Here is a 19,432-nt window from a genome sequence, read left to right on the forward strand (position 1 = left end):
TAGTGCTTCTACTTTTTTTTACATAAGTTAACGAGTTCATTCAATGTTCTGAAAATGATATCTGTCATATATAGAGTATTATATAGATTATGCTATATATCTCTGTAAAAATATTAGCTTATAGCGATAAAATAAAAAACAATGTTTATTTGAAAGAAATATTTTAAACTTCAAAATATAAAAGAATTATAAATTATATTCGTATGCTGAATATAAATTATGTATTTTGACTAGTACTGGATTGTGATTGTTGACTTGTAGCTCGTTTATTTTGTTCCTGTTGATGCCTCTGTAAAAAGCTTTTGAAAGATTCAGCTTGTTTCTTTTCTTCAATGTCTTCTTCATAAGTATTTTCAATTCCATCTTCATCCTCGCTTGATTCATTACCAGCATGTTTTAGATATATATCTGAAATTTCTCTACCACTATTTATAGTTGTTACAAAAGGTACAGTCTCCCCTGCGGCACTTTGAGTAGCATTTTCTAGCTGTTCTTTTTCAACTTTTTTTCTTTCAATATCTCGCTGTTGCTTCAACTTCTGCCAACTTTGCTTGTACTCGCTTAAATAATATAAACATGTATTAGTTCCCTTTTTTGCTTTTAATCTTATTAATAAAATATATTAGTTTCCTTTTCTTGTTTTTTAAATTGAAATATAAATGTACCTTTCATATTCTTTAACTGCATCTTCCACAAGTTCAAAGAATTTAGTGATACCTGCCCCAGTAGCAGCAGAAACTCCACAATTACGTAAATGACAATAAAACTCGTCCAGAGTAAGAGACATGCTTCTTGTTAAATTACTGATATAACTAGTTTCTGAATCAAGAGCTTCCTGAAAAGCTTCAAAATCCTGCATCCAATCTACAGCATAACTATGATCAACGATGTCAATCTACAAAAATTGATTATAATGACAATTCAAATTGAATTTATAAATATGTATTACGTATAATTTCTTCTTACCTTATTCATAGCAACGATAAATGGTAATTTTGTTTTGTATAGTATGGAACATGCATACAACATATTTGACATAAATGTAACAGGATTAACACTGCGCACAGTATCTAATACATATACAACAACAGTTGGAAATTGAGACGCCAATGCTTCCGTTATAATCCTACCACTTGCCGACCAAGTAAATACTTCTATTTGTCCTGGAGTATCCAAAATTACATACTCGTGTTCTTGACCTGCCTTATCAATAAGATCTATGACTTGATCAAATTTTGTAGAAAATAGATTTAATGTCGTAACTATACCACCATTTGGACCTAAACTATATTGTTTCATCACTTCTTTATAATTAACAGTATCTCTTATATCTGAAATGTATCCATATCATAATTAATTAATTAATTTAAACAAAAGTACATTATATTTATATAATTAAACATTTATATAATTAAGAATTACCTATATTAGCAGGATAAGGAACTTCTTTACAAGCTGGATCTAAATTAATTACATATGGTTTTTTAATACTATACAAAGTAGAAACAATTCTTTGAACAAATGTTGTTTTGCCAGAACCAGCCATTCCAAGCACAATGATACAAGTTGGCTTTTTTCTTTGCACGTCTGCATCTTGTGCTTCAGTTGCTTCAAATTTCAAATTGTCTGTAGATTGCGACATTAAACTATCTACACATAAATATTTTTATAAAACAGATATTATATCAATAATTTAATCATGAATTTCGAATGAAACACGTATTTACAATAAAAGAATATCGTTTCTAACCTAAAAAAAATAGAAACTTTTCGCAATGTGTTTAACTTATAAATTTGTAATGACAATCGCTTATATCAAGCGTTTTGTGAACTATTAAAAATGCCACGTTTTATTTATACAAAATTATATATATATTTAATAATACAATTATCTCCTTGTGAAATTCAATGAGTTATTTAGAAAATGACGTATAGAATGAAGAAAGATACAATTCAAATAATACAAATATTGAGTTCTAGAGGGCGCGTAAAAGTAAACAAATTACTGTATATATTCTACCTCTGTTTTATCTAATGTGATATATGTAATCTTTAAAGTCCTAGGTAAATAATTTTTCGATAGTTTAAAATGAAAGCTATTCATCATTTATGTTTTAAAATTATTTACACGAACGATAAGTTCAGATATAATTCTTCTAACAACTTTTTTAAATGTTTGGAAAAGCTTCATTTTTATGAATAAATTATTTTCAAAGAAACAATATATTTTAATGCAAAATATTTTTCTAAGAAAACAAAGCTTTTTCAAAAATTCGGAAAAGTCATCTCCACGTTTAAACCTTCATCTTTAAAATGAGGTTTTATCTATAAAAATCGGACAAGAATTATACATGGACTCATTGTTGGCGTAAACCATTATAAGACTAGGGGTGATGAATACTTTTATGCGAGCTCCATTATAAAACGCCCCCATCGAATATTTTTCATATCACAGAGTACCTAATCTGTGGTTCTATGTATTCACCAAAGTAACCAAACTAATGCATTACTCCATGCATAACGCGATAAAAGATCAGCTGATATAGACATTATTTGTCATTTCGTAGTAACAATAAAGAGCGAATAACGGCTTATTGAATTATATCAAAATGGATATTTTTTTAAATAAATTTACAGCAAATTTAACAGAGGTGTTGATATCTCAAATAACATGACAACAAACGTATTACTATATCGTATAAACGTTTATAGAGAATAGGTTATAAAAATAAATAATATTTAAACAATGGAAGAATACATGCATTTGTGGAGAGGTGTTGATAAATTATCATTCACATTTAGTGATAAACCAAATGGGATAATTAGCAAATTAATTGCCATTAAGGATTACATTTTTGTAGCAACCAATGCTAATTATTTATATTATGGAGAAGTATTATTGGAAGATGATAGATCTCCAACACTCAACCTTAAAAGATCAGAGTTTGATGCTGTTGATATAGCATCCAATACAAATTATTTATTCATTGTAAATTCTAAAGGTCATGTATTAAAAGTAAATCCATATGATATGAGCATCGTTGAAACAATAATACTTAAAGAAGAACCAAAATGTTGTAGTCATGGGTATGTATTAACTCTTGATAAAACATTGAATTATTAAATTTATCATTATTAAACAATCAAGATTTTTATAATTCATTATCTTTTATAGGTACAGACAAGAAAATGAAATAATTAAAATAAAATCAGTAGCAGTTAATGATTATTCAGCATTGTTTGTTACCGAAAATGGACAACTTTGGGCAAGTGGAAATCAACCAGAGATAGATATCAATAGTACAGAACCTAAAAGAGTAAAATTTTTTGAAGGAAGAACAATATCTCAGGTTACTTGTGGCTCTAATTTTAATGTTGCTACTTTAAGAAGACCAGCAAAGACTATGAGAGATGATACAGATAGTGAAAATGAGTTAGAAGAAGAAGTTTTTGTAAACTCATGTCCTCAATGTCTCAATAATATTATGTTAAGTCCTGCAAGTATAACATCATCAGATACTTGCCCAATGGGACTCCATGTTCAACAGTTCAGTGAAGACCGTTCTACTAATTCTATTAGCGCTTTATCTACTGCCAGTAAAGAACATGATATGCCTCTTCTTGAAGAATGTGATAGAAAAAATCATGATATTGTTACTGAAGAAGATAAAGAAACAGATTTGAATAATATTTCTGAATTAGATAAAGAGGAAAAAAAGAATGTAATTTTTATAAATACAGAAGCAGCACGACAGTTTTTAACAAGACAATTATCTTGGGTTTCATCTTATGGAAGCGTAAAAGAAGAATCTATTGAAAATATAGATAATCCAACCAAATTAATCAAGCAAAATGTTTCTAATATGGCTAATTTTGTATATGAAGGTGTCAAAAATGTTGGTGGTAAAGTTGTTACACTCTCAAGACACATGAGTGGAAGTTCAGATATTAATGAACTTAAAGATGACAACAATGAGCAATCAGAAGAACAAGCGGCAGAATTGCCAAAACCTGGTACAAATAATTTAGCACTTAGTTTACGCTGTGAAGAATTTCCCTGGTCATCGAGTACTGGATCATTAGAACATGAATTATCACAACAGGGATTAAATGAAAGAATTAATGTTCTATCTCGTACAGGTAGTAACATATTGTCCACTGAACTTTGGACATGGGGTGATGTGCAATATGGACAATTAGGGACAGGAGATAATATTAAACGAATAAGGCCAATATTGGTGGCAAAACTTAATAATACAGGACTTAGAAAAATTGCTTGTGGTGCATATCACGTAATTGCATTAACCTTAGATGGTAGAGTATTTGTATGGGGAAGAAATAATTTTAAACAAGTTACATTAAATTCGATAGCAGATCAAAGTGCACCTCAGTTGTTTAGTACAAAATTATATTCTAATGAAAGAGCAAAAGATATAGCAGCTGGTACTGCTCATAGCTTGATAATGATGCATCATGGTTTATATTTCATAGGGCAATCAAGGTATCAATTTTATTGATATCATAAAATTTATTTATACTTTGCATTATACTATGCAATATTTAATTTAAATTCATTATTGTTTTAGTAAAGATGCAGAAATGTTTCAATTAGATATACAATCCACTGAACAATTTAGCACAAAACAAATTTTTAGTTCTGGACAATACAGTTGTTGTTCCTTTATAAATGAACCTACAATAAATATAAATGAAGATTTAGTGAATAATCAAATATTTTTAGAGCAGATGATAACAGTTTATCAGAATTTAATTAAACCATTCCAAAAAAAAGTGGGTGCAACTCAAGAATCAAATGTATATGAAACTATGTGCCGTTGTTATACAGAACTATTGAATTTCAGTGTACTAAATGTTCTTAGTCTATGGGATTATTTCAAACATATTGGAGAAGCATATGAAGTTGTAATAATTGCTAATATAGAAGAATATTCCACAGTTTATAAATATTATTTAAATGTAATTTGTGATATTATTTCTTTTGGTGGCTTTATATACATTGCAAAAATAATTGAAGTACCCCAGATAGTATCAAATTTATTTATAGATAAAATGAAAGGAAATGGAACGAAAAAAGTTAACAATGAAATTGCGATAACCATGGCACTACAGCATCCATTGAAGAATTTAGATAAGTAAGTTTTTTTCTTATTTGTGTTCTTTGTTTTACATACAGTTATACATTATAAATATTTCAGGTACAAGAATATGATTCAAAGTTTAATGAAAAGTAATGGACCACGAATGGGGATTGAAAGACTGCATGATGCACTTGTAAAATGGGAACAATTATGTGATGAACAAGAGAAGCGGCAAAAAGAGGCTGAAACTACGAGATCTTTTTGGGAAAATTCAGGAAAAGTAGGGGAATTATTAAGATCACCTGAGAGAAGACTAATTAGAGAATCACGATCTCATCCTATAGCTTTATTAAATTCTGGAAGATTTTCAACGCATTGGTTTATTTTGTTAACTGATATATTTATCCATGTAAGTGGAACTTACCATACAGTGCATCCACTTAAAACTCTGTGGGTTGAACCATTATCAGATACTGAATCTCTACAGGTATAAAATAATCTCTTATAATAATAAAATCTCATATTTATAAGGACTCCATTATAACTTTATATTTATTTTAGAATGCTATATCAATCGTAACACCAGAAGATAGTTTTGTACTATACACTCCAACACCCTCTGAGCGTAATGAATGGCTACATGCTTTACAAAACGCAATAAAATGCAGTGTGCAGAGAGCAATTGGAATTGCTCTCCCAATAGTACGTTCAACCTCATTCTCTTTCACAAAGCACAGTGTTTTCAAGGATGCGAAGTATACTGGTATGATAAGATATGCACTTAAATAATTTTAAAAGTGTTATTTCTAAAACGGATGTGTGATTTTCTTAAGATGCAATATGTAATATATCATATGTTGAATACTATTTTAATAAATATTTTTACATAAAAATTATTATATCATAGGTCGTTGGTTAAATGGTAAACCACATGGATCTGGGAAATTAGAATGGTCTGATGGTCGAATATATACTGGTCAGTTCCATAAAGGTATTATTTATGGTACTGGTAAAATGGAAATTCCAATTCAAGGTACATATGAAGGGCAATGGAAAGATAATCAACAAAATGGTTTTGGAACAATGAAGTAAATACATATATTGTATTATCTGAAAATTCTGTTAAAATAATAGATTTTACTAAAATACTAAATATTTTAATATTTTAGATACGTAAACGGAGATATTTACGAAGGCTACTTTAAAGATGGATTACCACATGGACATGGTGTTAAAAAAGAAGGTCACTTTATGGCTTCTGTAGCATCTGTTTATATAGGAGAATGGGCTGCAGGTGTTAAACAGGGATATGGAATTATGGATGATATCATGACTGGTATTTTCTTATTCTATAAATTTAATATAAATTTTCAGCCATATAATATATCATTAACATAATTCTATATATTTTTATATTATAGGAGAAAAATATTTAGGATCATGGAACAATGACATGAAACATGGATCTGGTTTGATAGTTACACTGGATGGTATTTATTATGAAGGTGCCTTTAGTCAAGATGTCTTAACGGTTTGTAATTTATTTCATATTCATTATTAATGTCTCTAATATAAAAGACGTCTTAAAGAAAAAATCCGTTTACAAATATATTAACATTAAGGGCTATGGAGTTATGGTGTTTGAAGATGGTACTCATTATGAAGGAGAATTTAAATCTGCAGGAATATTTTGTGGAAGAGGTGTTCTAACATTTCGCACTGGTGACAGATTAGAAGGTAACATAAATGGTGCTTGGAATGAAGGTGTGAAAGTTGTAGCAACATTACATATAAATAAAGCTAGTGGAAATGTCTCAACTAACTCTAAACCAACGTAAGTAGTTTGTGTAATAACCTGCAAAAGCTTTTCTATTTAGATAACATAGTAAATGTATCTTATGAATGTTTAGGCATGTATAAAATGATATATATAAGAATGATATAATAATAAATATTACTTAAACAATATAATTTTCTCTAAGATAGTTAACTAAAATGATATGTATTTGATATTTTTAACAGATCTTTTGGTAAATTATGTGTAGCACCAGATCAGAAATGGAAAGCTATATTTAAACAATGCTATCAACAGCTTGGTGTATCTGAATCGACTGCTAAGGCCAGCTTCAATGAAAAGTTTGCAGAAACACAGAAAGCTTGGCAAAATGTAGCAGCTATAATTACAAAATCTCATCAGAAAACATTGCAACGAAAAAAAATGTCTGGGAATACATCAACAAACAAAGAAAAAAATAATGAAAGTATTGATCAATTAGATAAAATACCTTGTTTTGGTAAAGATAAACTTACAATCCAAAGTTATAAAGAAGTACATAAGTATTTAATACAAGCTTTTGAAAGTCCGCATCATCCATTGGGTGCTCTACTGACAGAAATTGCAACAGTATATACAGCAACATATGGTGGTGTAAGAGTACATCCTCTTTTATTAAGTCATGCTGTTTCTGAACTTCACAGTATTACATCCAGAATATATGACATAGTAACATTATTATTTCCTGCATTATTAAGAGGTGGTAAGGAATATGTTCTAGGACCCGAGGATGATGATAAAAACGAGGGGTATGTTATATACAGACTCGATTACAATTAATATTTTTATCTAAATTTTACTAATATTATGATATTTTGTTAGGCAAGTAATAAGTGCGGCTGCAATATTACATCCAATATTACTACCACGTGTGCATTCAGCTCTTTTCGTGCTGTATGCTTTACATAATAAGAAAGAAGATGATGCCTACTGGGAAAGATTAATGAAATGGAACAAACAACCAGATATAACTTTAATGACCTTTTTAGATGTTGATCAGTAAGTTTGTCTTTTGCATCTGCACTTATATAATATATATTCATAATATATTTAGAACTATCATTTCTACATATAATTACATAATTATTATAATCAATTCTAGAAAATTTTGGAAAGAAGTAGCCACTAGTAATTTTGGAGAAAATTCATATCAAAAAGAATCACATTTTTGTGAAGCTATAGAAGCTTTACAACAATTAAAAACAACATTTTCTCCTTTAGAAAAATTGCTAGTCGTTAAAAATACCTTTGAACAAATGACACAAGTAAGAAATCTAGATATTTTATATCGCAAGTTTTAAAATTACATGCCATAATTATTAATATTCAATATACATTTAGGCAGTTCAGAAACATTTAGATTCTACATACTTATGGACAATGGATAAATTATTCCCAGTATTTAGTTTTGTTGTAGTACGTGCTAGTGTATTACAATTAGGAAGTGAAATACATTTTATTGAGGATTTTATGGAACCACACTTACAAAATGGAGAACTTGGAATTATGTTTACTACATTAAAAGTTAGTTCTTATTTTAAAAATATTTTTATGTTATAATACAATATATGACATATTTTATAATAATACAAATTTTCTTATTATAGGCATGTTATTATCAAATACTGCAGGAAAAAACGAATGCCGTTGATTAAAATATTTTTAATGGTAATAATAGCCATGATAAGGACAAATGCATGATATAGGATTAGTCATTTTAAATGAACAAATTTTATGTTGCTTAATATATAATAATATATCTATATATAAAATACTATCAGAATATAAGTCAGGCTAAATCTTACCTCATATCTTTATAAATTTTAAAAACTCATTAGTATAAAAAACATATTTGTTATATACAGTTTATGTAAATTAATTGTTACAAAGATTGCAATGTAAAAGTAATATATAGTATCATCATAAATCATCTTGTATTTATATCTAAATAATTTTAACATGTAACATAGATAATAATGTTACATACCAATTTATTTAATATTTATATTGTTGTATAGTTTATGTATATATATGAGCTTAAAGGTACAAAAGCATTAGAATATAAAAAAATAATTCCGTGCATTAAATTTGTATGCATAGTTACCAAACAAATTCCAGAAATATTATGTTCGTTACATAATCGACATTTATTTATAAACATGCCTTTTCCAAAACTGTTATTTTCAAAAACTACAATAATTTGTAATTCATGCATTTTCTTCATATAATTTTAAATATGAAATGAAAAATTAAAATTATAAATATGAAGTGTGTGTGTGTGTGTGTGTGCGTGTGCGCGCGCGCGCTCATGTGTGTCAAATATCTCATCTGTTATTTTAATTATGAATGAAAGTAAAAGATTCACATCGTAAATAAAGCCTGTCGTAATATTCTATAAAGACCTTCATTTATATGTCGAAATAATTACTACACTACTATAGTACTATTACTCCCCTTACTACTATTCCTATAGTAGTACTACTAATAGTATATATATATATAAGTCAATTGTCTACATATGTTAGATATTTTTTAAGCAGTACAGATCAATTGTCTTTATCGACAGTCGGTAAATAGATTTATTCATTTCTATTGATGGCAAAATAGGACTCCTGTTTTATTACCGGTGGGTAAAACATTTTCCTGTTTTACTTTGAATACCTATTTATCGAAGACCTATGAAATAAAATTTTTTGTTAACGACGGCGGTAAATAGTTTTCTATTTTATTGACGGTCGGGATAGTAGTCCCTGTAGATTCTTGTTTTGACAGTAATATAATTCTTCGTCTTTTATTTTATTAGAAGGCTTCTTGATAGGTAATATTTCTTTTTTCAAGATCCTATTGTACATAAATTATTCTCTAATAAGTATCATATTTAACACGATTTTTTTTTCAAAGAAAATAAAACTCTCAAAAATTAAAAAAAAGATATCTGCTAGATTAAATCTTCGTCTTTAAAATGAGATCTTGTTCATTAAAATTGGTCAAGAATTATCCTGTTCTCATTGTTTTGCCTAAACCATTATAAAAACACGGATAATCAACAGTCTTAAATATAAAGTTAAATGATTTGATAAGAGGTAACTTTTAAACCATAAATAATTATCAATTAACAATATATACACATATAGATTAATTGCACTTAAAAAATGTATAATTTAAGAGAAAATATATACATTTATTACTGAAATAAAAAATTGATAAATATTGATCGAATAAAAAAAATTTAATTTGCATTTTGCAGAATATTCTTAACTTAATAGTCCAACAATCATTTTATATATATATAAAATAATATAAATAATTAAAAACAATTATTTTACATTAAAAATCTTTACTGATTTTTACATAATGTCACATAATATATATTTCACAATTGATTTATGTATTTGCGACAAAATGTTTATAACGCATTCTTTTATCCCGCCTTTTTATATCACTCACTATGCTACCTCAATTGTCACACAATCCATCATTTCATATATATAGATATATGTAAATATGTGTGTGTGCGCATAAATTCGATACTAATTATATTGAAACAATAAAAGTTATCTAGTCATCAATCAGTGATATTAAACAAGAATTTATAATGAGATTCAATTTGATTCGTCAATTTTATAAAAAATGTAGTGTCATTGGTATTTACGATAGAAGGTTACATGTACAGTCATCGACAGTATTATATCGTAGTGACATTTTAGAGCATTCGATTAATTCGAATAAGATATTTTTTGCTGGTATTTTTCTCATTTACTTAAAAAACGATACTTTTATCGTGTTGTTCTATTAATTATACATATTATCGTATGATATGTTTTATAGCAAAACAAATACTCAATTTCTCAAATACATTTCATGTAAAAGGAGAAGCTGAAATTATGTCTGGAGAAGGACAAATTAAATCTTTTACTGTTGATTACAATGATATTCTGCAAGCACAAAAAGATGAGAATGTCTTGATTATTGATGTTAGAGAACCATCTGAAATTGATGAAACGGGAAAATTGCCAGGAAGCATTCATATTCCAAGTAAATCATTTATTTATGAGTATTATTGTGAGGAAATTTGATTATTTGAATTATTTTAGTGGGAGATGTTTCAAGTACTTTAACAAATCTTTCTGAAGAAGATTTTGTAAAAAAATTCAACAGATCAAAGCCACATAATGACACAAAAATTATACTGAGCTGTAGATCTGGTAAAAGAAGTGGTATGGTCCAAGAAGAATTACAAAAGATGGGATACAAAAAGTATATATAAAATTTTTTAAAATTCATTATTTAAAAGAATATTATTCATATATTTTTGATTAAATAGTAATAACTAAGATATTTTTCTTTTCCAGTGTATACAATTATATGGGTGGTTGGCTTAATTGGGAAAGTAATCAGAATTAAAGTGATAGTATAATTGAGCATAATATTGTTATTAAAAATGACATGATTTTTAACTAATAATATATGATACATACAATAAAAAGGACTTTACAAATGAATAAAAAATTATTAATTTCCTAAAGTAATAATTGAATATATATATATATATTCTTTGTATATATATATACATAATATAGTACAAAGAATTTATATTGTACAGATAAATACACACTGTTAATGTATTATCAAATGTTTAAATAATACTATTTACAAAAATCATTATATAATACATGAATATTGTTTAGCATAAGTTGTATAATACAAGTTCAGCACAAGTGATAATAATGGTTTTATTTGCAATGTTTAAAAATAGTAAAAAATTACTTATTTTTCTGTTCTTGTGCAAGCTTTTGATTAACCATTTCTTTGAATTGTCGTAATATAAGGTTCTCTCTTTTCTGTCTTTCTTCTTTGCTAAACATTGCCAATGCTCTTTTTTCATCAGCAGAATAGATTTGATTTTCTTTACGAATACGGACTGCCTCCATACGTCGATGTCTGTAATAAAAAAGATACATTTTTTAAAATTAATTTTCTTTAAATAACTAAATATTTAATCAAAATAAAGTTTTGAATAAAAAAATTTGTGAACATTATATTACCTGCTACCACTCATGACATAGCCGACAGATTCATATGATGCAATCTCTTCGGAGGTAAGACCAATCTCACCTCTCCTAGGTATACGTTTACCTTCTGCGACATATGCTGCCATTGCAGCACCTTCTCCGGGTAATAAAGCTTTTCCAAAATCTTTTGCAGACAAAGCAACATGTTGTTGTTTTGGTTTCATTGGTCCAACTAAACCTTCATTTCCACTTTCATCAGAACTAGATCCTTTCTTAATTTCTGCTTTACTGTTTTCTATTGTCTTTTCTACCCATTCCAAACTTTCTTCAGAATCACTAGCAGAACTGCTATCTGAGACTTTCCTTCTTTTCTTACGTTTGTGTTTCTTTTCTTTCTTAGCTTTTTTCTCCTTCTTTAACTTTTTGCTTTTCTAAGAAATCAAAGAATTACTTTTATTTATGAACGTGATAATAAATATAAGAAAAGAATCATTATTAAAATATTTATTACCTTCTGTTTGTCCTTTAATTTTCTTTTTTTATCTTTGGGGAGTACGTCATCCTTATATTTTTTAATCTCATCTTCTTCATCAGAGCTACAAACATATACAAATTTTACAAATTTTAGTATCTATAAAGATAATTATTTATTTAAACATAATCGTAATCTTATTTTTTCAAATCATATTTTGTAAATATTAATGTACACAATTAAAACCATTTATAATATTACAAATTAAAACTTACTCTTCTATTCGTGTAGGTGATTTACCCCAAACTCTGTCAACACCACATAAACCGATTTGTTCTCGATCTCGTCTTCGAGCATCCATTATGGTAAATTATAAAATAATATTAGACAGCTTAAAATTATGTAATATTATTCAATAACAACTATTTAAAACAGATAAAAAGTGAAACGCTATAATATAACTTTATAAATTGCAATTGTTGACAACTCGATGTGATACTATTGAATTGATGAATATATAAGCGCGATCTCCACCAATCCCGTCATTGAATGGAACAAAGCCTACTTTCTACCAATCACACTACCGTTGTAATTATATTCGAAAGGAATGCCACCTGCCGAGTATTAAAAAAAATAATCCATAAATTTAATTCTTTTGACTGGATCGTAGATCTTATATGCATATAAATAATTGTTAAGTATAAAAATGATATTTTACATTTTCTATGTATATAATTTATATATTTTATATGTGAAATAAAAAATTTCTTATACGTATAGGTGTTTGCGATATTTTTAATCAATTATCGATTGAAACCTATTTGTATCTGACAATACATTATTTTGCATAGGGTAAGGTTACATCGGATTTAAAACTTTAAAGATGGCAGTACTGTGCCGCTCGTGTGCGATCACATCCAACGTGCCGCATCTCAGAAACGAACGAAGCAAATGAAAGGTTGATTATTACGTTGAGTAGACGATCGCTAATCATAGATTATAAAATTTTCTGGTAATTAAACGACAAACAGATATGAATTAACATTCTACGCGGACACTTATCCTACCGGACGTATTTTTTCGTTCCGTTTTAATCCACACTCACATTACTAGGTAAGTAAATTTACTGTCAACGCATGGTCCGCGAGGACACGTTTCGTAAAAGCTGGTTTGCTTTTTTATACAATTTTAATATTTCGTCAAAATGGAATTTTTAGTTTATATCGAAAAATAACAATAATTGAATGAAATCATACTCCTTCTATGTATTATACTTTTTATATAACTTCAATATGTAACAAGAAATAATATTGCATTTTCTTCAATGAGAATGAACGTTTATATGAATTTCATATTGTTCCTTTATCCAAATTTTGAAGGGTAATTTTGCACGATGTTATATCATAAAATCGATGTATTAATTACATTTGTTTATATACAGATTGATTAACATTTACATTAATTTAATAAAAGTAAAATAATTAATATCAAAAGTTATTATTGCTACATCATAGTTATTGTTATACAACTGTCTTAAAGAGATACATTTAATTTGTCTGATACACTGACAGTAATTATTTTCTTGAAGACTGGTAATAATATTTGATTAACTGATATGTTTTTATGATATTTTAAGTTGTAATTATTACTTTTATTATATATAGAATAGTTTTTTACCAAGAATAAAAAACAAAATAATGTTCGTGAATATTACATTATCAATATCAATATTATTTGTACTGCATATAGGAATGGAGTGTGGCACAGGAGATGTAGCCCAAATATCAGCAGAGCTTGCTCGGGTGGTTGAGGTGATGATGTCACCAAATATACCACAACAGCAACGGATAGAAGTTTATAATGCTTGTGAACGATTCAAAGAGTCTTCTCCACTTTGTGCACAATGTGGTTTATATTTGGCGCAAAAATCACCAAACAGAAGTCCTGTTGTACGTCATTTTGGTTTACAGTTAATGGAACATTGTATAAAATATCGATGGACACAGATTTCACAATCAGAAAAAATTTTTATTAAAGAAAATGCAATGAAATTATTACAAGAAGGTACAGAACCTTTATTGCAAGAAGAAGCTCATATAAAAGATGCTTTATCTAGAGTTGTAGTTGAAATGATAAAACGTGAATGGCCACAACAATGGCCAACACTACTATCAGAGCTTAGTCAAGCTTGCACTAGAGGAGAAAGCCAAACAGAATTAGTTTTATTAGTATTCCTTAGATTAGTAGAAGATGTAGCACTGTTACAAACTTTGGAATCTAATCAAAGAAGAAAAGATATTTATCAAGCATTAAATACAAATATGGCAGAAATCTTTAGTTTCTTTTTGAGATTAATGGAACAGCATTTCTCTGAATTTCAAAAGAAAAGTGCCATTGGACATACAACAGAAGCTGCAGCACATAGCAAAGTTGTTCAAGTAAGTATTAATATATTTTGCCTTCTATAAACTTGTTTTTTATCAATCTCATATGAATATCAATTTGAAACAGGTAGTTTTAAATACAATGACAGGATTTGTTGAATGGGTATCTATAAATCATGTAATGGCTGAAGATGGAAGATTATTGCAGATATTATGTCTACTCTTAGGCGATCCTATATTTCAGTGTTCTGCAGCTGAATGTCTTCTACAAATAGTAAATCGAAAAGGCAAAGCTGAAGACAGGAAACAACTTATGATTTTGTTCTCAGAAGAGGCATTAAGATTTATCTATGCTGCAGCAACTGCACCATCACCTATCGCTGGTGTTGGTGATTTTCATGATAATCATTATTTATTTCTAAAAAAATTAACATTAGTATTAACTGGAATGGCAACTCAGTTATGTTCACTTTGGGGCAAAGATGATGCTTCCAGCATTCGACCTACACATTTTAATCTCTTTCTGGATACTGTCTTGACATTCACAATGTACTCTAGCCTAACATTAACACATTTAGCAAATGCAATATGGGTCATGTTATTCAAGCATGAACAAATTAAAAGTGATTCTTTGCTTTTGACTTATGTTCCTAAATATGTGGAAAGTACTGCCCCAAAACTTATAAAAATAATATATCCTCAAGGTAGACATACCAATGGAACATCTACCTACTGCCTTTCAGATTATGATTCAGAAGAAGAATTCAATGTTTTCCTTCATCGGTTTAGGACTGATTTATTAGAAGGATTTAGAAATGCTACCATGGTAGCACCACTCGTAACTTTCACATACGTACAGCAATGGCTAACTGCAAAAATAACCAAAGGCATGGCAGATTTGCAGTATAAAAGTGATCAAAACGATCCTGAATATCTAGAATGGGAGGCTCTTGCCCAAGCCTTGGACTCTGTTGTATCTAGAATTTTGTTAATCAATGAAAGACCCAGTGTACAGAATGGATTACAACTGTTAGAATTGTGCCTTAGTTATTCTCCACAAGATCCTTGGTTGCTTTCAGCTTTATTATCATGCATTAGCGCATTATTTGTATTTTTGTCAATGTCCACTGGTTCTATGGCTATGCCAGGAGTGGCCATCTTGCCAAGAGTTCTAGAAAAAATATTTGCAGCTTTGGTATTTGAAGCTCCAGGTGAAACAAAAGTCACGCGATCTAGAGCAGCTAAAAATGTCAGACGTCATGCAGCTAGCCTCATGGTAAAAATTAGTTTGAAGTATCCATTACTTCTTCTACCAGTTTTTGAACAAATACACACTATGGTTCGTGGTCTGATTAGAGAACCAAGTCCTCTATCCAGGATGGAAAGCATCATGCTTTATGAAGCTTTACTTTTAATTTCAAATCATTTTTGTGATTATGAAAGGCAAACTAGATTTGTCGCAGAAGTTATTGGAGAAGGTGTTACAAGATTTATAAGATTTGGATCGGAATCATTTAAAGGACCTCTTGAATTAATAAGACTTATAGGATTAGATAGGTCTCCAGTGGAAAATGTAATGGATGATCCAGCCGGACAAAATCGAATTGATCTCATGATTTGCATTTGTACTGTGTTAAGTGTAGTTAAAAGATGTTCTATTCCTGAGGATCCAGATCGTGCTGCAAGAGGTGGTTTTGTTGCTGCTCTCAGTGAAAGTGGAAATCCAGTTTATAGAAATCCTGCTACACCACATGTCATTCCTGTCTTACCCAGTCTTTTTGCTTTGCTTAGAACAATGAATGCTTTGTTCACACCAAATGCCATATCAGCTTTGTCTGAGGTAACTGATTATATTTTTGTTAAAAATATAATTTATCAATATTTATTATGAAATTTCAATGTTTTAATTAACTTTTTATATTTATTTTTAATAGGGTTATAAAAATGCACATGGACTTGTAGAATCAGAAAAAGCAAATCTTCTAGGATTAAATATTACAAATGATAGCACTTCAGAACCAGATCAATCTTCTAGTACAGCCTTAATTCGAATGCAATCATTTCTCAGTACAATTCATGACCATTGTTATCATATGTTGGGAAGTGGTTGCCATACAATTGGCAGAGATTTTTACCAGTTATCAGGTCTTGCACCAGCATTAGTAAATTCGGTTTTTTCTAATATGGAAGTAAGTTAGTTAAATAATAGCATAGGAATTTTATTGTCTTACACAATTTAAAAAATATGTTGTTCATAATTATTTTTCGTTAGCTGATTCCAGATTACCGATTACGACCAATAATTCGCGTGTTTTTGAAACCATTCATATATTCGTGTCCTCCAGCTTTCTATGAGACTGTACTTGTACCTGTATTAGCCCATGTATCTACGCACAGTAAGGAAACATTTAAATAACATTATTCCAATAGTATTAACATAATAGAAATTATTTTACTTTTAGTGTGCCAAAGATTGAGTGCCAAATGGCAATACATCGCACATTTATATGAATCTGGAAATTTAGACGAAGAGAACACTGATACGCAAGAAGTTATAGATGACATGTTGAATAGGAATTTGACAAGAGATTTTATAGATGTTTTGAAAGTAGCCTTAGTCGGTGGAGCAGCTAGTGATGCTGCACCTCCAGATATTATGGATCAAGATAGCGGGGGTATGGCGGTGGATCCACCAGTTTCGCGTGGTAATAGTATAGTCGCAGAAGTTGTCAGCGAACTTGGCGCTTTTGTCTTGAGACATCCATCCACGTGTCATAGCGTCGTTTTATGTGTTTTAGGGTAATTTTATTACTTTATTTCATATTTTTTTCTAATAATTTTTTATAAACTATTTACAATTATTTTTACAATTATTTTTATTTGTTTAATGTAGGGCTTTGTCATGGAACGATTCTAATGCCAGTCTTAAAGCTACTATGTTAACAAGTCCTATCGTTCGAGCACTTGCTGCTGATGGCAGTCTGACTCCTGCTATGGCTGCACATATTATGGTTGCAGTTCTTCAAGGATTACAGCTTCATGGTCAACATGAGGCAAATCAGGGCTCTTTGATAACTTTAGGTGCACAAGTTTATGAATGTTTAAGACCGAAATTTCCCAATATTATTGAGGTAATGCAACAAATACCTGGAGTTAATCCTGCAGATTTACAACGATTTGATGAAAAAATGGCAATAGTTAGTACAAAGGGTAACAAAGTTGAAAAAGGAAAAAAAGATCTTTTTAAGAAGATTACAAATCAGGTAAAATTCTGTAATTTACAAGTGAATTATTTCGTGATCTGCAAATGAAATATTCTACATTTATAATTACATTTTCTTACATAGCTTATTGGCAGAAGTGTCGGACAATTATTTCGTAAAGAAGTAAAAATCGATAATTTACCAAGAATAGAAATTTCTGGAAAACCCCAAGCAGTGAGAGTAGATGAAATATCCAAAAGTGCAGCTGATACCGGTATCACAGCTCTGTTTGCAGGGCCTACGTAGCAGAGTCACATTGATTATGCCTTACATAGTTGGTCTAATTCAATAAATAATTATAAGTTATCGTAAAAAAAGGGCTTCTGCAGGAAAGGGCCATAAAAGAAACATAAAGAGGATGCTCGTTATCAAACAGAAATGCAATCCTGTTAGAAATATATTTACAAGACTAAGCTGACAGACCATTTGTCAAAACAGACATTAAATTTCAGTAGGCGAATATTTGTAAAAAGTTGTTTATAATACATTGCATATTCATCATGAAAGTTGAATTTAAAAATTTCAAACAGATGGAGATGCAGTATGTCGACTTCCTAGGCGTAATTATTAATTCTATAAAATGTATCACAATTTTTATATTAAGGCTGTGCTTAAATTCAAGTGTACATAATAAACATAAGTATATGATAATGTTTTATTTTACCATACGTACTCACATATGTGTGTACTTATTTACATTGTACTTAAATTGTAGCACAGCTGAGTACTTTGTACTCTAATATCCTGATTTCGTTTTGTTGTTGTCTTATTTATTTTAAGACATCTCCATATTGAAATATATAATTCATATTATTGCACTTTTATACTCATATTAGTTAATACATTATTGGTATATATTAATATTATGTGCAAGAGGAAATGAAAAATATCAAGTGAAGAAATATAATACATAGAGAAGTATGTTTTTTTGTGATTTATCACTTTATTTCAATTTAATGTGTTCACTTATAGCATGCATTTTTATGAAAAATTAATAGCAAGTAATGTTTTAATGAGAATGAATGTCTATTATGAAAGTTCTATAAGATTTGGCTATCAATTAAAATAATAAGTTCTATATATATTTTATAAATATGAAGATATTGCACAAAGGAAAGGGGTATTTTGCAAATCTTATTTTTTTTTGTCGTATATATAAATTTTCATGTGCCTAAATGAGGAGTCTTAAGGAATTTTTATATTTTGTAAACATAATGTGCGTATTATTATATTAATATATTATATTTTCCATTATTTTTTTGATGGATAAATGTTTACCATTGTTTTCTTATACAACAGGCAACAACAGAAAATTCTATTGAATCATAATTTTATAATGTTACTCTTATCATTTTTTTACTGCAATTT

General features: G+C 28.9%; 5 protein-coding genes across 5 annotated transcripts; 3 read left to right on the forward strand and 2 right to left on the reverse strand.

Moving 5' to 3' along the window:
• Positions 1-67: 67 nt before the first annotated feature.
• LOC118443694 (GPN-loop GTPase 1) lies at positions 68-1,940 on the reverse strand. The gene is made up of 5 exons (XM_035871054.2): positions 1,751-1,940; positions 1,423-1,650; positions 967-1,331; positions 666-895; positions 68-560 (listed from the first exon to the last, which is right to left on the reverse strand). Exons 2-5 carry the CDS (start codon positions 1,640-1,642, stop codon positions 218-220), a joined length of 1,158 nt encoding a protein of 385 aa, XP_035726947.1. The 5' UTR covers positions 1,643-1,650; positions 1,751-1,940; the 3' UTR covers positions 68-217.
• A 438-nt stretch (positions 1,941-2,378) lies between these two features.
• On the forward strand, positions 2,379-9,303 carry Als2 (Amyotrophic lateral sclerosis 2). Its single transcript, XM_035871224.2, has 14 exons — positions 2,379-3,087; positions 3,176-4,501; positions 4,587-5,153; positions 5,217-5,586; positions 5,661-5,862; positions 6,007-6,187; positions 6,269-6,435; positions 6,521-6,630; positions 6,722-6,933; positions 7,122-7,682; positions 7,756-7,932; positions 8,036-8,198; positions 8,275-8,457; positions 8,541-9,303. The coding sequence occupies exons 1-14, from the start codon at positions 2,747-2,749 to the stop codon at positions 8,586-8,588; spliced, it is 4,608 nt and encodes a 1,535-aa protein (XP_035727117.2). The 5' UTR covers positions 2,379-2,746; the 3' UTR covers positions 8,589-9,303.
• Positions 9,304-10,407: 1,104 nt separating this feature from the next.
• LOC118443706 (rhodanese domain-containing protein CG4456) lies at positions 10,408-11,426 on the forward strand. Its single transcript, XM_035871076.2, has 4 exons — positions 10,408-10,676; positions 10,762-10,968; positions 11,028-11,190; positions 11,286-11,426. The coding sequence occupies exons 1-4, from the start codon at positions 10,529-10,531 to the stop codon at positions 11,335-11,337; spliced, it is 570 nt and encodes a 189-aa protein (XP_035726969.1). The 5' UTR covers positions 10,408-10,528; the 3' UTR covers positions 11,338-11,426.
• A 97-nt stretch (positions 11,427-11,523) lies between these two features.
• LOC118443707 (uncharacterized) lies at positions 11,524-12,980 on the reverse strand. The gene is made up of 4 exons (XM_035871078.2): positions 12,693-12,980; positions 12,457-12,541; positions 11,979-12,376; positions 11,524-11,874 (listed from the first exon to the last, which is right to left on the reverse strand). The coding sequence occupies exons 1-4, from the start codon at positions 12,776-12,778 to the stop codon at positions 11,697-11,699; spliced, it is 747 nt and encodes a 248-aa protein (XP_035726971.1). The 5' UTR covers positions 12,779-12,980; the 3' UTR covers positions 11,524-11,696.
• Positions 12,981-13,278: 298 nt separating this feature from the next.
• Ranbp21 (exportin-5-like protein Ranbp21) lies at positions 13,279-19,387 on the forward strand. The gene is made up of 8 exons (XM_035871075.2): positions 13,279-13,530; positions 14,167-14,855; positions 14,929-16,641; positions 16,736-16,990; positions 17,074-17,197; positions 17,264-17,600; positions 17,695-18,064; positions 18,149-19,387. The coding sequence occupies exons 2-8, from the start codon at positions 14,169-14,171 to the stop codon at positions 18,308-18,310; spliced, it is 3,648 nt and encodes a 1,215-aa protein (XP_035726968.2). The 5' UTR covers positions 13,279-13,530; positions 14,167-14,168; the 3' UTR covers positions 18,311-19,387.
• Positions 19,388-19,432: the final 45 nt, after the last annotated feature.

Source organism: Vespa mandarinia, chromosome 1 (genome assembly GCF_050613455.1).
Source record: "Vespa mandarinia isolate Hongniang chromosome 1, ASM5061345v1, whole genome shotgun sequence".
Lineage (NCBI taxonomy): Eukaryota > Metazoa > Arthropoda > Insecta > Hymenoptera > Vespidae > Vespa > Vespa mandarinia.

What these genes read in the sequence shown, in the direction of transcription:
- LOC118443694 (XM_035871054.2), bottom strand. Translation starts at nt 1,642, where the DNA reads ATGTCGCAATCTACAGACAATTTGAAATTTGAAGCAACTGAAGCACAA. An exon ending in TCCTTATCCTGCTAATATAG is followed by an intron (nt 1,332 to 1,422) that starts GTAATTCTTAAT and finishes GATACATTTCAG; the next exon opens with ATATAAGAGATACTGTTAAT. An exon ending in GCAGTTAAAGAATATGAAAG is followed by an intron (nt 561 to 665) that starts GTACATTTATAT and finishes ATATTATTTAAG; the next exon opens with CGAGTACAAGCAAAGTTGGC.
- Als2 (XM_035871224.2), top strand. Translation starts at nt 2,747, where the DNA reads ATGGAAGAATACATGCATTTGTGGAGAGGTGTTGATAAATTATCATTC. An exon ending in AATGGTTTTGGAACAATGAA is followed by an intron (nt 6,188 to 6,268) that starts GTAAATACATAT and finishes TTAATATTTTAG; the next exon opens with ATACGTAAACGGAGATATTT. An exon ending in TTAGTCAAGATGTCTTAACG is followed by an intron (nt 6,631 to 6,721) that starts GTTTGTAATTTA and finishes ATTAACATTAAG; the next exon opens with GGCTATGGAGTTATGGTGTT.
- LOC118443706 (XM_035871076.2), top strand. Translation starts at nt 10,529, where the DNA reads ATGAGATTCAATTTGATTCGTCAATTTTATAAAAAATGTAGTGTCATT. An exon ending in GAATAAGATATTTTTTGCTG is followed by an intron (nt 10,677 to 10,761) that starts GTATTTTTCTCA and finishes TATGTTTTATAG; the next exon opens with CAAAACAAATACTCAATTTC. An exon ending in AGGAAGCATTCATATTCCAA is followed by an intron (nt 10,969 to 11,027) that starts GTAAATCATTTA and finishes GAATTATTTTAG; the next exon opens with TGGGAGATGTTTCAAGTACT.
- LOC118443707 (XM_035871078.2), bottom strand. Translation starts at nt 12,778, where the DNA reads ATGGATGCTCGAAGACGAGATCGAGAACAAATCGGTTTATGTGGTGTT. An exon ending in TCACCTACACGAATAGAAGA is followed by an intron (nt 12,542 to 12,692) that starts GTAAGTTTTAAT and finishes ATATGTTTGTAG; the next exon opens with CTCTGATGAAGAAGATGAGA. An exon ending in TATGTCATGAGTGGTAGCAG is followed by an intron (nt 11,875 to 11,978) that starts GTAATATAATGT and finishes TTTTTATTACAG; the next exon opens with ACATCGACGTATGGAGGCAG.
- Ranbp21 (XM_035871075.2), top strand. Translation starts at nt 14,169, where the DNA reads ATGGAGTGTGGCACAGGAGATGTAGCCCAAATATCAGCAGAGCTTGCT. An exon ending in AGCCCATGTATCTACGCACA is followed by an intron (nt 17,198 to 17,263) that starts GTAAGGAAACAT and finishes TTTTACTTTTAG; the next exon opens with TGTGCCAAAGATTGAGTGCC. An exon ending in GTCGTTTTATGTGTTTTAGG is followed by an intron (nt 17,601 to 17,694) that starts GTAATTTTATTA and finishes TGTTTAATGTAG; the next exon opens with GGCTTTGTCATGGAACGATT.